The sequence below is a fragment of the Engystomops pustulosus genome, chromosome 6 (assembly GCF_040894005.1).
Source record: "Engystomops pustulosus chromosome 6, aEngPut4.maternal, whole genome shotgun sequence".
Classification (NCBI taxonomy): domain Eukaryota; kingdom Metazoa; phylum Chordata; class Amphibia; order Anura; family Leptodactylidae; genus Engystomops; species Engystomops pustulosus.
The window spans coordinates 139,740,553-139,754,483 of record NC_092416.1 but is presented as its reverse complement, the minus strand read 5'-3'; the positions used below and the strand labels follow the sequence as shown (position 1 = coordinate 139,754,483).

Here is a 13,931-nt window from a genome sequence, read left to right as displayed (position 1 = left end):
GAACAAAGAATGGTAAGGAAAAAAAAAAAAAAAGTGATTGATGAGACCCAAGGCAACCACATGCTATGACCTGTATCTTGTCCCAGCGTTTAGAAGAACCTAAAAGGCAACGCATCCTTCAGGCTCAGAGACATTCTAGTATTAACATTCCTAAATAATAATTTTCACTTTCATCTCTGATCTGAGCCTTGGACACCTTTAAAATGTCCCAGTACATAGTTTCCAAACTTGTTTCAGCAGAAAACATAAGATCAAGTTTGTGTCCAATAAATTTTATTTCCATAGTAAAGATAGGAAAGACAATTAGATCAATAGATTATCAGCACAAGAATGGGGTAAAATGAAGACCGGAGATGTATGCCACGGTAAGCTTCACATCAATCCCAGGTGGAAAGTCAAACTCTGGTGACCTGTATTAGAGCAGCACAACTGAGAAGGACAATTACTTCCACACTATAACACATCACTACCAGGACCTCCACTCTAGGGGACGGGAGTACATGGCGGAGATTCCCTTGTGAGCCAACACTGCACGCAGACATATGTGACAGGTCATGGAGCAGCTTTTGTACGCTTGGTGCCTTCAAGCCATGCCAGAGCACATCACAAAGAGATGTCTGAGGGCTCAGAGCAGACGGACCAGCAGCTGACTCACCGAGTAAAACCAGAATTAGTGGTGGAAGGATTACGGGAAGAAATGGGAAAAGAAAAAAAAAATTACATAAAATAACAAAGAATAAAATGGGACTGTACTCATTCTCGCCCCACGGATGCAGAAGTTTTATACATCACCAGAAACAAACCGCAGAGAGCTGCACTCATACATCACCATGAAATTGTGAGGAAAAAATGGCTGCCCACATTGTTTTCGGGGTATCATAGCTCTACCCCATATCCGCACATTAAATGTGGATTAAGAAGAAATCAGTCAAGTTTACAAAACCTTAAACTTTGCTGTATACAACAAATTTGGACGATATCAACAGAATACTGACGTGAAGGGGCCCACATGCAAAACCTTCTAGCTCCTGCATGAGTGATAAATGGCAGAATACATCCGCTGTACAAATAATGCCCATTCAGCATCTCCACCATCTGATGCATGTGAATAATGATGATCACAGGTAACATGGCAGGAGCTAGTCAGCAGGTTTAAGGACATGGAAGTAAGCTACTACTGAAAGAACTTTGTGTCAGCTATGCTTTAGGAGTAGAAGATAGACAATATTTGCATCCAGCTACATAATGGTGGGCATAAAAAACACAACACTTATAGGCATCCCAGCCAGACACGGCCGCTATATCATTGTGGACATTTTCATCGAGAGGCAACAGGGATGATCAAATGTAGTGTTTTAAGTGGGAATGAAAACCCCAAAAAACGTTGCAGCTACAGCTCGGAAAACATGGAGTATAACATCCGCAGCCGAATCTGCAAAGAGTTCCCGTTGGATAATGAACTATCTCCATTGAGGGAAGAGGTTACATATAGCTTGATATGCCACTCAAGACTCCTGTACCAGCTGGATGATCTAAATGTACTTACCAGCTTCAACGATGGCCGGCTTGTTGCTTGGGCACACTGACAGGACCTTCAACACCCTGCTGGTGGTCCACAGAAGCTTCTCATAGTTGTAAGTCCTCATGATTTGAACTAGACCTTGAGGTCCTCCATTGGCTAGGATGATGAGCTGTGGAGAAACCAGGCTTTAGTTTCAGTAGACTTTGGTTGAAGATTAGTACAATACTCAATTTAAAACCCAACGTCAAAATATCTGTGTATCTCAGATGCTTTACCATTAACTTGAAAAAAAAATGTGAAGGTTGAGGCGGCCTTATCCATGGAAGGTATTAGAGCTTGGGCTACATGCACACAGCCATAATGGGGGCCACACTCTAACCCCACAATTTGCAACCAGACCATAGTCCCCAATGAGGTCTATGCACCCGGTCACAGAGCTGTGAGCACACTGTTCCACATTTATAAAGGGTCTGCACCAGTTTTGTGTTGTGGTAGCACCGTGCCCGAAAAGACAAAAAAAAAAAAAGTGCACCTAAAGAGGCGTGTTAGTGCTGAGTTGGAACATGCGCCACAATTCTGTCCGATGTGCGCTACAATTCAAAAAAGCAAAACAGGGCACACTTTCTGAGCAGTGCAGGGGACCCCAAATTCATGAAGAACGTGCACCACAATTCATGAATCTAACACACTCTGTACACTCCACAAGCACCCGGCATATAGTGCAGCCTGCACAGTTTTTAATAAATGTGGGCCGCTGTGTCTAACAGCACCGCCATGAGCAGGGGGCCACTCTGCTTTCTATGGAGAGAGAAAAGAGAAACGGAATGCCCCTGTATGGCAAGGTGGAAGAAAGCCGCCATGTTTTTCTAAATGGTGGACACAGTCCAAACTGCAAAGTTCAGCGTCAAAACGTGCCACAATTGTCCTTAGTTTATTAGCTGTAATACCACGCCCTGGACAACCACTTTAATCTTCGTTTACTGTAACATTGATCTTTTTACCTTCAACTTATAAGTGCAAAAGTAAAACTTGAAAACTTCAGTATGTATTCCCTGAAGAGATCATTATCAAGGTAGGCACAGCAATCCATCTATCTTGATACATATTTATAGAAAATTGATCCACTCAAGCATCCGAAATTGCCCTTGCCTCCTTGCACTGTTCCTGAATATGAACGATTTTGGACAGGAGGTTGGAGGGTGGAGTATTGTGTGCTCTCCTTGGTTAATTATTTGACATTGCAGAGATTCCTGAAACAGTGATCTTAAAGCCTTTTATGCTTTATTATGTGGTTTGGATGGCAGCTTGTTACAACAGGAGCAGGCACTGTACATGTCTGTTTATTAAAATCAAGGACAAAGCAAGTGCATAGAAATCCTGCCAGAGCATTGGCATTTAGCTTCTATGTGTAGAAGGGAATAGACAAGATAGAATGTTTTCAGTATATTATATAAAAAGAAAAAAAAATCATTTACTTTACAACCGCATCTACCAAGCAACCACCTAAAAATGAAACGGATTCGAAAGGGTTAAAATTCTGTCACTAAAACTATAATAACCTTCCCAAAGTGAGGGAGCAACACTGGGCACCCCGCCAATCAGTTTTACACTACAGACTGGCTGTCCCGCTCTCCGTAGGCGTTGTGCTCCATAGCCACTACACCACAGAAAGAAGTGTTCTTCCGGCACTGCCCAAAACAGCTGATCAGCAGGGATACTGGGTGCAGCACGCCCACTAATCACCTATTATAGAAACCTATCCTAGATCAGTAATAGTTGTAGGGCCACAAATCCCCTTCAATCCCTTGTTCTCTAAAGGATTCCTACAAGACTATCTGCAAGTAGTGAGAGGAGATATGGAAGGTTTCGTTTGCCTTTCATAATGGTCTTTTTACTGTTCAAAGCGTAGAATGTGTTATACTCAAGCCCGCCTGTAAAAACACATGGAAATTCAACAATCACCAAAATTATAGAACAACCGGTGGCAAGTCACCAGCAGAAAACTGAGAGCCAAAGAGTCTCTCAATTCACAAAGTCATGTTGGCTCACCTTGCTCTCCTGATTTCCATAAGCTAAAAGTTGCAGGCAGTCCGTTGTTATAGCCAAAAATTTGGGATTATTCTTGTTTAGTAAAGGCACCATTTTCTGCAGACCATCAGCCAAACGTACGGCCATCTTGGCTCCTTCCTGGTACAGCAGGAGATTGTGCAGAGTTGTGATTGCATAGAACAGCACCGATTCGACTGGAGAGCTAAAAAAAACACAAGCATAAAAATTACAATGTATTACTGACCTACAGTAAGCTTGTTTTACAACATTTTTGAGATAAATGCTCCAGTATACATGGATAAACATGACTAGGTGGGGGCGGTTACCTAAGCATACGAACAAGAGCAGGAATTCCTCCAGACTTGAAGATGGACAGAAGCCCTTCTCGATGGTGGGACAAGTTGTGCAAAATGCTTGTGGTACAACGGGCGGTCTCCATGTCACTTGTGTTCTGCATGGTGCGCACAACGGCTGCAACAATTTGTGGAGACTGCATCAGGGCTCTGCGGGAGGCTTCCTTTTTGGAGAGCTGGTTAACAATCATGGAGGCCTTGTTCACCACCACCTGATGGAAGAAAACCATGACCCCTTAGAAATGATCCGTTAAAAGTCCATTTTTTTTCTCTAGATGTGAGGTGAACTTACCGGATCTTCATCATTCAGGAGTTTGGTGAGCTCAGGGATGGCGCGGGTGGCCAGTTCAGCATCATCTTGGTAATTGATGAGGTGGACAATAGCAGATTTCAGCATCTGGGAGGGCTCGGCAAGTTTCTGCACATTGGTCTGCTGTCCCTCAATTTGAGTTGTCAGAAGGTAAGAAGAGTCTTCCACCGTTTCTGGATACATAGCTGCACGAACGCGCTGGGCTCGTGTCATGGCAAGCTGGGTCTCCATGTCTAGGTGACAACGGTAAAGATGATGTTTAGAACCTTACTAGGCAAAGCCACAACTCAATCCACATGGAAAGTTTTTGGGGGGACTAAAACTCAAAATAGAGCACCTTAACTGCTATAGTTTAGCTCAATGGAGACCTTCATTTTCACAATTCTAAAAGGTCATGTTCCCACAAGGCAAATTGATGGCATATCCTGGTGATATACCATCTTAGCGTAGGATGGAAAAAAAACTTTAAAAGTGAGGGACAAGAATAGGGGACTTGTTGCTGCCATACACTCCGTTTTCACTCTTAGATGCGATAATAAATCCTAAAGGGAAATCTTCCAGTGATAGAAGACTTTCTAAAGAAGCCATTCAGCCATGGATACAGACGTTACCTTCCATTTCGAAATTTCCCGAGCAGCCCGTCCTACCCATATCTCAACAGCCCATTTACTGTGCACTTGGCTAATTACCCAAAACTGCGACTCACAGGAGAACCAGGGAGATAATTAAAGGCAACACAGAAAATGGCTAACAAGACACACTTGGCAAATAGACAATGCGTTATAGAAAAACAGTCCATTAACATTCCCCCTGCACAGCCAAGTATTAGCAGTATAAGATGGTTCAACGCTCGTACAGTAAATGTAACCGAGTTAAAACTTGTGTCAAAGTAACTAAATTCATACCAATCAATACTTCTAATTGAAGACAAATGCCACCTTTAAAAGCCACGACAATTGTAGGATACTTCCGTATAACTAGTTTAGGGCTGCATTCAAGGCCAATATCATGGGAAGGAGCCATAGAGACCCAAACAGCTTTTAAAGAGGTTGTTTAAATATGCTGCAGACAAGTGCAGAGTAACAATGAAGCCTTTATTCCCTTGCCCAAGGTCAGCGGCGCTGCCACGCTAACGCTGTCAGTGCCAGCTGCAATAAAAGGAAATGTTACAGTTCCCCCTGGAAACTCACAAGGATGAGACATACTGCTTGAACTACAGGAATACAATAGCCTTGTATGGCATTTGCTAGCTATGGACAGCTCCAGCTTGACAAAAGATGGCAACTTGAGGGCGTATGAATTGAAAAACAGACTCCCTGAGATGGATAGGGAGTTGAGTTTCTGTTAAGCTGGCACCACAACTTTAGTTATTTTTGCCCATTTCTCAATATTTATTAGTGCCTCTTCATATGGGCCCTCTAGAATCGCAGGCAGCACTTGAAGGGCTTTGCCTACCTAGTCTATGCCCACAGGATGTCACAAGTAGATGATCGTTGCAGGTCCTACCTCTGGGACCACTGACCCCGGAGTGCACCCCGGAGTGCGCCACGCATGCACAACCACTCCATTCATGTTCACCATTGCCTACAGTTAAATGGAGTGTGGCCGTGCAAACCCTCCGTTCAGCCAGACTGGGTCAATAGACCCACACATCCCGTGCCTAGATGGGAAATCGCCTTTAAGATATTTGGCAGCAGTTAGAGGCAATACACAGTTGTAATATTTCATTTAAGGCCCACCTGGTGCTTGCTGCTGTGTGTATGTGGTGGTCTTCACAGTTGTGTACTGCTTGGAGTAGCCCATGTCATCATCTTCCAGAAGAACGGTCTTGCCATTCAGTGATGGTGCGGAGGTGTTCACTCCGGAGTTGATGCCGGAATCGTAAGTGTACGTTTTTTGCCACTCCGTGACCTTAATAGGTCGCTCCGCTACGTCAATTAACTCCATTCTACTTCTGTGGAGAAGGAAAACGTGAGAATCAGTTACGTCTTCACATTTCATTCACTGAACGAACCAAGTCCACAGGAAGCCATCTGTTTGCAAGCAAAACTTCCAGGTGAACACAGACATAAATCCATACAAATACAGTAGGTTGAGCATCAAACAATATATAGATTTCTAAGTACGTGACAGAGGCTACAGTAATACGCGATGCCCTTTTATAGGAGAGAATTGGCATCGGTGACACATTCCTCTGTTCTAGAGAGGAAAAAACAAAAACCTCGCAAGACATTTACAGCTGGCGTGCAGGGTGAAAATGTTTTATGCAAAAGACAGCTGGCACATAGTAACGGAATGGGAAATGAGCAGCACAGCGCACAATGTAGTGCTGGTACTGGGGTCTGATGGGGTCACCTCCTTACACGGCAGAATACACAGGTCATGCCATTCCACAACATGACGTCAGAGGGCATACTATAGGGTTCTCACCACAACCAGTATAGTCATTGAGCAGCGCCACCGCCAGTTGGGTTGCTACATCTCATGATGAGAGTGGTCTTGAAAGAACAGATGCCGCCGAAAATTATTCCCAGTTCGACATGAGCAGATGCTCTGTAAAATGCCTTTTTTAACAGGGGGTTTTGGAACTAGGAAGAAAGCGAGCAGTCTCAGAGCTCTAAAGGAATTAGCAAGCCAAAAATCCCATTATCACACCCCTTATCCTCCTCACCCAGCGGAAAGAAAGTTATATAATTTCTATTAGTGAGAAAACGTCGGAGGCAATCCACACCTACACATAAGTATTACACCAACAGAAGTAGGCTGCCAAGACAGGACATAACATTTCCGGGCAGTGGAACAAGGTCAGATTCAGCCAAACTTTATGAACCGCTGCAATTCTTGGGCATCTGCTTAATGATAGTTAAGTGCAGTATAGGAGCCTAATTTTTGAATTACACAAAGGTTCCAATGACTTGAGTAAAAATAATTTGAGTCAACTGATCAATCACTTGTGTAACATTATAGGATCTCTTCAATCACCTAGGTAAGATACAACAATCGGTTTGACCAAAATTTTGAGAGTGCCTGTACAAAAGCCAGTTGCTCACAACAGTTTGGCCAACAAACGCAATCCATGTGCTGGCCAATGTCCAGTCAGAGCCTAGACTGACAAAATTGAATTAAAATCTCTGTTCAGTGCAGAGATTTTAGATTCGGCTCAGTAAACCAGACAAGAACTAGAAGAGAGGTTGCTGAATGAAACTAGCTTGTGGGCAACGGCCTTAACCATGGTGTCCGTCAAGCCGTGCCATCTCGTCATACAGCATATTAAGAAGCATATACAGAATGCAAGAGGAAAAATGTAATATTGTACTAAGAAACTAGAGAGGGCGACCATAGAAGTCTTAGAATTTAACATGGTAGCACCAAGAATACAAAGTTACAAAAAGAAAAGAAATCATTCACCCTCTATGGTTTCATCTGCCGTTTACTGAAATTCCTTATACGTGATAATAGGGGACCTGGTCAAAACCACTGACACAGCAGATTTATATTTCTAGTCTTATTTAAGACTTCTCAAAATATTTTTTTGGGTCAAATATTGACGTCCAAATTATACAAATACTGTAAGTTGTTGGGTGTAGGAAGGTGGCCGTGTTTACAGTCTACGTGACAACCAGTCTAGTGACCCCTGCACACAGCCCAAAAGTTACATAGAGTTGGGGAGCGCTGCTTTACAATCCTTTGATTATGGACTGCAGACAAAATCCCCTCCCTCTACAAATTTCAGAAACCTACAGTAAAGTGACATGGCTGGGAAGACGCTTTGTTGGAAAATAATGTGCCAAAAGGGGGTGCGGGGAAAATCAGAAAAACAAGGAAGACAATAAACAAGCAGAGACAAAGCCAGCAGCTCGTCATAGGGCGGCACACCCCGATCTGGAATGTCTGCCTGTCACCGAGTCCCTGCTCAGGGCTTCCTCTGGAGTTACAGGGTGGGGGAGAAGCCGCCAAGCTGGTTTACCTAGAAAACGAAAGGCAGGGAAGCAATGGAGAATGTAGTCACAGGGCATCCTCTAGGCTTATCTCTGTTGCCCCATGGGACGGGCGGACAAAGGGCCACTCAATGCACTGATCAGGCACACAATGCCAAGTGCGTGTCAACACAATGTTACTTCAATGAGCCGCTGCAAGGTTTTTGTTAGACTGGGAATTGTAGACACGCTGCCAGGACACCGGGAAACAAAAAGAGGGCACTTGATGCCAGAATAAGAGGGGCACTTATCTGTGTGCCACAATCATGAGAGCCACCTGGATGTCCCAGACTACTCCAGCTGGAAGAACAAGAGCATCTCCGCATTTACACCAGCTTCATTAATAATGCAGCAAAAAAATATGATCTGGAAATATAATGCCGGACTTGTGCTCTAGGCAGAGGGCTGAATATTGTATTAGATCAGAGGTGCGGACGCAGCAGTCTCACCCAGGAACTAGGAGGGGGAGCTACAAGTCATACACATGCTGGGGGCAGGTGGTCCCTCGTATAGTCTTTATAGACCTTGCATGTGTCAGTATACACTGCTCACAGATTGCTCTGAAGTGGTGTGACTGTAGATACATGCTACGCTGATATAGAGCAGAGGTAGTGGACTGCCATTTTACCGTCCCTCCCCCATCCTGTAACTAGGACACAAACCAGGAATGCCGTGTTATCAGGACTGGCGGGGGCACCGACAACAAGTTCATACAGATCTCATATTAATCATGAATTCCTTTACAGATAAGAGCTACGCATTCACACCTGGCGACCCTCGCCCTGTAACACCCGGGTAGTCAGAGACTGGCATGGCGCTGGATCATTAGTTATTCTCCTCGCCATGGTAAAAGCGGGGCTGTCTGTCAAGCACATTATCTTGCACTGCCACATTGCTAAATAATGCACCAAGTGACACATTCGCTTCCCATCCAAGACGGGAAAGACAAGACAGTCAGAAGGGATCCGTCTCCCTCAATACTCAAGTCTAGAGAAAACCCCAAATTAAAAACAAATGGCAGCATCAATTATTTAGTGGCCGGCGTCCACATGGCTTGTGCGTTGTATTCATGTGTCACCGCACTGTAAACCACCCCTGGGCTGACAGGAATGTTCTTGGAGGAGGACGAGGGGGGGAGGGGGCGACATTATGAAGCCATTTGTTAAACCACAGTGACATCTGTCAGGTCCGATATACAATTAGTAATTCAGTAACCTCCACATTAATTGTAAGGTGGTGAATCACAATGTACGGGCATAGATCTGCCTGACAGGATTTAATATTCACACACATTAAAAAGATATTACTAGGTTTCATCTTGTCGGGAGACAGTCAGGACAACCCCCCCACCCCACCCCAATAAACTCAGTAGTCTGATTCAATGTATATAGACCAATGTATATACTCCCCCTAAATCCAAGATACTGGAGCACAGACTGGACATATCCTTCAGAGCATTTGAGGAATTGGAAAATCGCTCCTGACACAGCCGTCTAGAAAGTCCTGTTTTCTGCTCACTTAGCTGTGAGTAAAAGTTGCCACCTACAAGAGGCGCTATACCCCAGAGATGACACGTTAGATTGCATTGAGCTACAGTGAGTGAGAAACGCAAAGCTGATGCGTGACCCTTACAAGTAAGGGAATAGGGCAGGGGGGGAAACTAGTTGAGGAAAGTGGAAATAAAAACTTTAGTTGTTTAAATTTAGAGGGGAATATACCAGATTGTTATTCTGTATAAAAAAAGGAATCAGTCAGCAGGTTTGACAAACCTGCAGATGGCGATTGATTACACAACTCTCCAGGACTACTACCCAACTCTTTCACGTCTTGGTAGCAGCAAGACTATACAAATGAGTTTATATTCCAGGATTGTAACTGGACTTTGAGCACCGGTGGAAGATCTCTCCACCGAACACAGTGAAGATGTCTCACACACCTGTGCAACTGAGTGCTACAAGTCCAGCTACAATTCTGACATATTAATAAATTTTTTTTTTTACCACAAAGTGGTAACGGTTTTGGCTAGCTGTAGTATCTGATGTAGAGGCAAAAATTAGAGAACAAAAGGAGTTTACTTATAGGTAAAATTAGTTTAAGTGAATAATGTTTTACACATTATCAAGCTACTTGTAGACTGGTGATAGCCGCTTGTTAATTGGGCATGTAGCAAATATTTGTTACATATACAATTTCTTTCCACATCACAGTTTTGACTCTGTAGCTCCCAGTTTTCTTACCGTTTTGTCAGAACTGCCCTTCCCCTGCTCCACTGAAAGACAAATTGGTCTTCTCAAGTTGAGTGGCTGATGAGTTAGCAGTCCCCCAGCACCGCTGACAGCTCCGGTAACCGTGCGGATGTGTGACAGCCCAGGCAGGAGCTGCAGCTCTGAAAACCCCAAAGATGTCAAGCTAATTCTGATTAACAGGCCCCGACTGCCTCTACTCACTGCTGCTTGTTACAATTAGCTACTTAATGGGAACAGAATGAGCCTATCTGCAGGGCATGGTGGGAGAGGAGACACCATTATCCAGGACATGTTCTTTAATAACCTCTAAAACAGACTTTGGGGAAAGAAAATTAAAAAAATAAAATCAGAAATCTATCCTACAGAATCCGTCCCGGCATGTGTCAAGTGTCAAGTCTGACAATTAGCAGTTTTATATAGGCAGTGGTAGAGAGAATGAGTGCCAAGGATTATACCAATACCTACTAATGCATCCATGCATTGTGCCTGTAAAGTACAAGGTAGGGAGGAGGGGTGTGCAGATGCAGATGCTGCGGGAGGGGAGAGAAGAACTGGAGAGAGGCCAGAGTATGGGAAAGTACAGGGCAAACATTAAACAGGAAAAGCACAGAAGGAAAGAAAATACACGGATAAGAAAAAAAAAAAAAAAAAAAAAAAAATTTAAAACAAAGGGGGTGGGGGGGCCGAGTCAACACCTCTTCCATGTCCAACAGAGGGGCTGTCAGTTTAACGTGATGTTAATGCATGCATTTGTTACTGCAATATTAACGCATGCGCTAACCTTTTTGTAAACGCAAGTGTTAGACGCAACATGTGACTGCACCCTTAGCGTGCACAGAACCTCCAGCACATGTACTGTGTAGTCCCGGTGCACGTCCTATGCTTCACCGAGGGTGCATTCACATGTGGAGTTTTGGAGGAGTCAGGTCACATGCATTTTTAAAATGTTACTATGCGTTTGGCTACTTTGAAGCTGTTATTTCTTCATTAATGTAAGTGTAAGCAGCTGTGTCTACGCATTGCAACATTAGAAAACGCATGCGTTTTGACGCAACGCACGTGAATGCAGCCGGAGGCTACTGAGCAGTTGAGAGAAGTCAGGTGAGGCTCATATCTAGCAAAGCATAAGGATTTTTATTGGGATCCGAATGCAAAATCTGACCCCAATGTTAGAATATGCTGTTGTATTGGTGTCCTAAGTAGAAGGGAAACCTTAAAAGCCTAAAGCCCCCGGGCACCCCCTAGCTTCATCTCCTCACTGAAGAGGGCCCGATTTTCTTCACGCCACACAAGTCAGGCTCCTTTCATAAGTTTCTCAAACAAGGCAAACAAAAAAACTCCTCAAGAAAAGTAAAGAGCAAAAGGGTGGTTCTCCACAATCCATGTAGATGAAGGGGAAACAAATGGTGTTTGCATAGTACAATAACATGGCCTGAAGAGCTTGCAATCATGTGTTAAGCTAGACAATATTCTCCGTTTGGCAAAATCTAGTGATTTTAAGACCAAAGTCTGAAGGTCCATTGATAAACCCTGCCTTGATAAAAACAACATAGTAACCTCTTATTAAATATATAACCTCCATCCCACACCTTGCTAGTAATGTGGTTCCTTGGTAGAGAAGAGTCCTGCACTAGTTCTGCTCAACAAGTAGAAAAGTGGATGGAACCCAACAGAACTAAAAGAAGTTAAATGAAACTCATAGCAGCCACGTGTTGTATTACCGTAATTCTAGATGTGATCATTTAAGCAGAATGTCTCTTGGTTTTGTGGGTGGGTCAAGGGTAGGCTATGGGATGGCTGGAGTTAATTTACAATAGGATAAGGTTCCCGTGGAGAGACAGATGGAAATGAGAATGATCCTTCCTGACAGAGAGGAAGTGACATTGTTTGGCAGAGGTTTGGCTACAATGAAAGGCTAAGTCCACCTCCATCACTCACGTCATGTGGTTTTAAGCCCCAAGATTTTCACTGAAAGATCAAAGTACTGTTAGATGCTGCAACTTAGGAGGTCCCCCTCCTGGAGAAGAGTAATCCCTCTTCTAAAAAGTACATCCCCATTTCCTTTCTAAGCCCACTGACCATCTGAGAATTGGGATGAGTTCCTCCCGGACGTCCTGTCGAGTCTTCTCTTTTCTCAATGAACATGCTCTTGGGTAGTATCATTCACGATTCTACCGCCCCCAGAACAGTTCTAAAAACACAAAATGGTTGAAACAACCTGCTATAGACATAAAATGTCTGCCAGCACTGTATGCAGGTAACAGGTGAGAAGTCAACGTCTCGAGAGCACAAGCACCTACAAGGTGTCACTTACCAGATCATACACACATCAAGCAATGTCAACAAGGGCTAAGCCAAAGACAAACATTATCCATGACATATCCTGACAGGTGTACAATACCCATATAGATGACGGAGTAGACAGGAAAGGAATTTACCTCGGCTATAGTTTCAGATGCAAGAAAAAAAATCTTATTTAGTTCACAGGAAAAGATACTTTCTCATTTCAGGCCTTCCAAGAGTTGGGAGTAGGTTTCTTAAAAGTTCTTGATGCATACAAACATATTCAACCAAGATCCCCTTTAAAGGGGTTGTTCACTTTTGACAAACTTTGCTGATTTAGGGCGAGCGTCTAATTTTCCTGCAGTGCCCCTACAGGAGAAATGTGTTAAGACGTAGTGTACATTGATATAAAAAGAAAAAAGTGAATTAGTCTCACCGGTAATTCTGTTTCCATAAGTCCACCATGACGGCACCTGGAGGTTGCACCTTGACCTTTGGTAGGGACAGGAAGTTGCGAAAGATATAAGGCCCCTCCTCTGCCGCTGTTCCCCAGTGTCTTCCAAATAACCACCGGGGTTCCAGTAGAGAGCTAGAAGATATTAGCCAGACATCATTAATAACACAGGGCAGGGTAAATATAGCCGTCATGGTGGACTTATGGAAACAGAATTACCGGTGAGACTAATTCACTTTTTCCATTACGTCCCCCATGACGGCACCTGGAGACTTACCAGATAAATAGATTAGGGAGGGACCACAGCCTGGAGAACTTTCCGTCCAAAACTCAAATCATGGCTAGAAGGTAGATCCAGGCGGTAATGTTTTGGGAATGTCGATGTACTTGACCACGTAGCTGCCTTGCAGATCTGGGAGATGGATGCTCCCCGTTTCTCTGCCCAGGAAGTAGCCATAGCTCTGGTAGAGTGGGCTGTTATGTTTTTTGAGAGACTCACATCTTGTAGCTGGTAGGATTTAGAGATGGTTTGTTTTATCCACCTAGCAATGGTGGAACTTGATGATTTCTCTCCTTTATTTTTTCCCCCAAACTGAATAAAGAGGTTTCTGCACTTTCTGAAAGATTTGGTTCTGTCTAGATAGATTATGACAGCTCTTCTGACATCAAGGGTATGCCAGAGTGCTTCCTTCTCATTCTTTGGGTTGTTACAGAAAGATGGTAAAACGATTTCCTGA

The 13,931-nt window shown here is 43.8% G+C and overlaps 1 protein-coding gene across 3 annotated transcripts in view; it reads right to left on the bottom strand.

The window, feature by feature from the left end:
- Positions 1-13,931, bottom strand: part of JUP (junction plakoglobin) — a 41,927-nt gene that overhangs the window by 11,216 nt on the left and 16,780 nt on the right. For 2 of the 3 annotated variants that reach the window (XM_072111369.1, XM_072111370.1), the window contains exons 2-6: positions 5,974-6,188; positions 4,217-4,467; positions 3,898-4,136; positions 3,572-3,773; positions 1,547-1,691 (exon numbers count right to left, since the gene is read on the bottom strand). In XM_072111369.1, coding sequence (XP_071967470.1) covers positions 1,547-1,691; positions 3,572-3,773; positions 3,898-4,136; positions 4,217-4,467; positions 5,974-6,181 — 1,045 coding nt within the window. In that variant the 5' untranslated portion in view covers positions 6,182-6,188. Of the gene's footprint in view, positions 1-1,546; positions 1,692-3,571; positions 3,774-3,897; positions 4,137-4,216; positions 4,468-5,973; positions 6,189-12,895; positions 12,918-13,931 lie in introns of those variants that run through there. The other variant, XM_072111371.1, reaches the window with a different exon arrangement.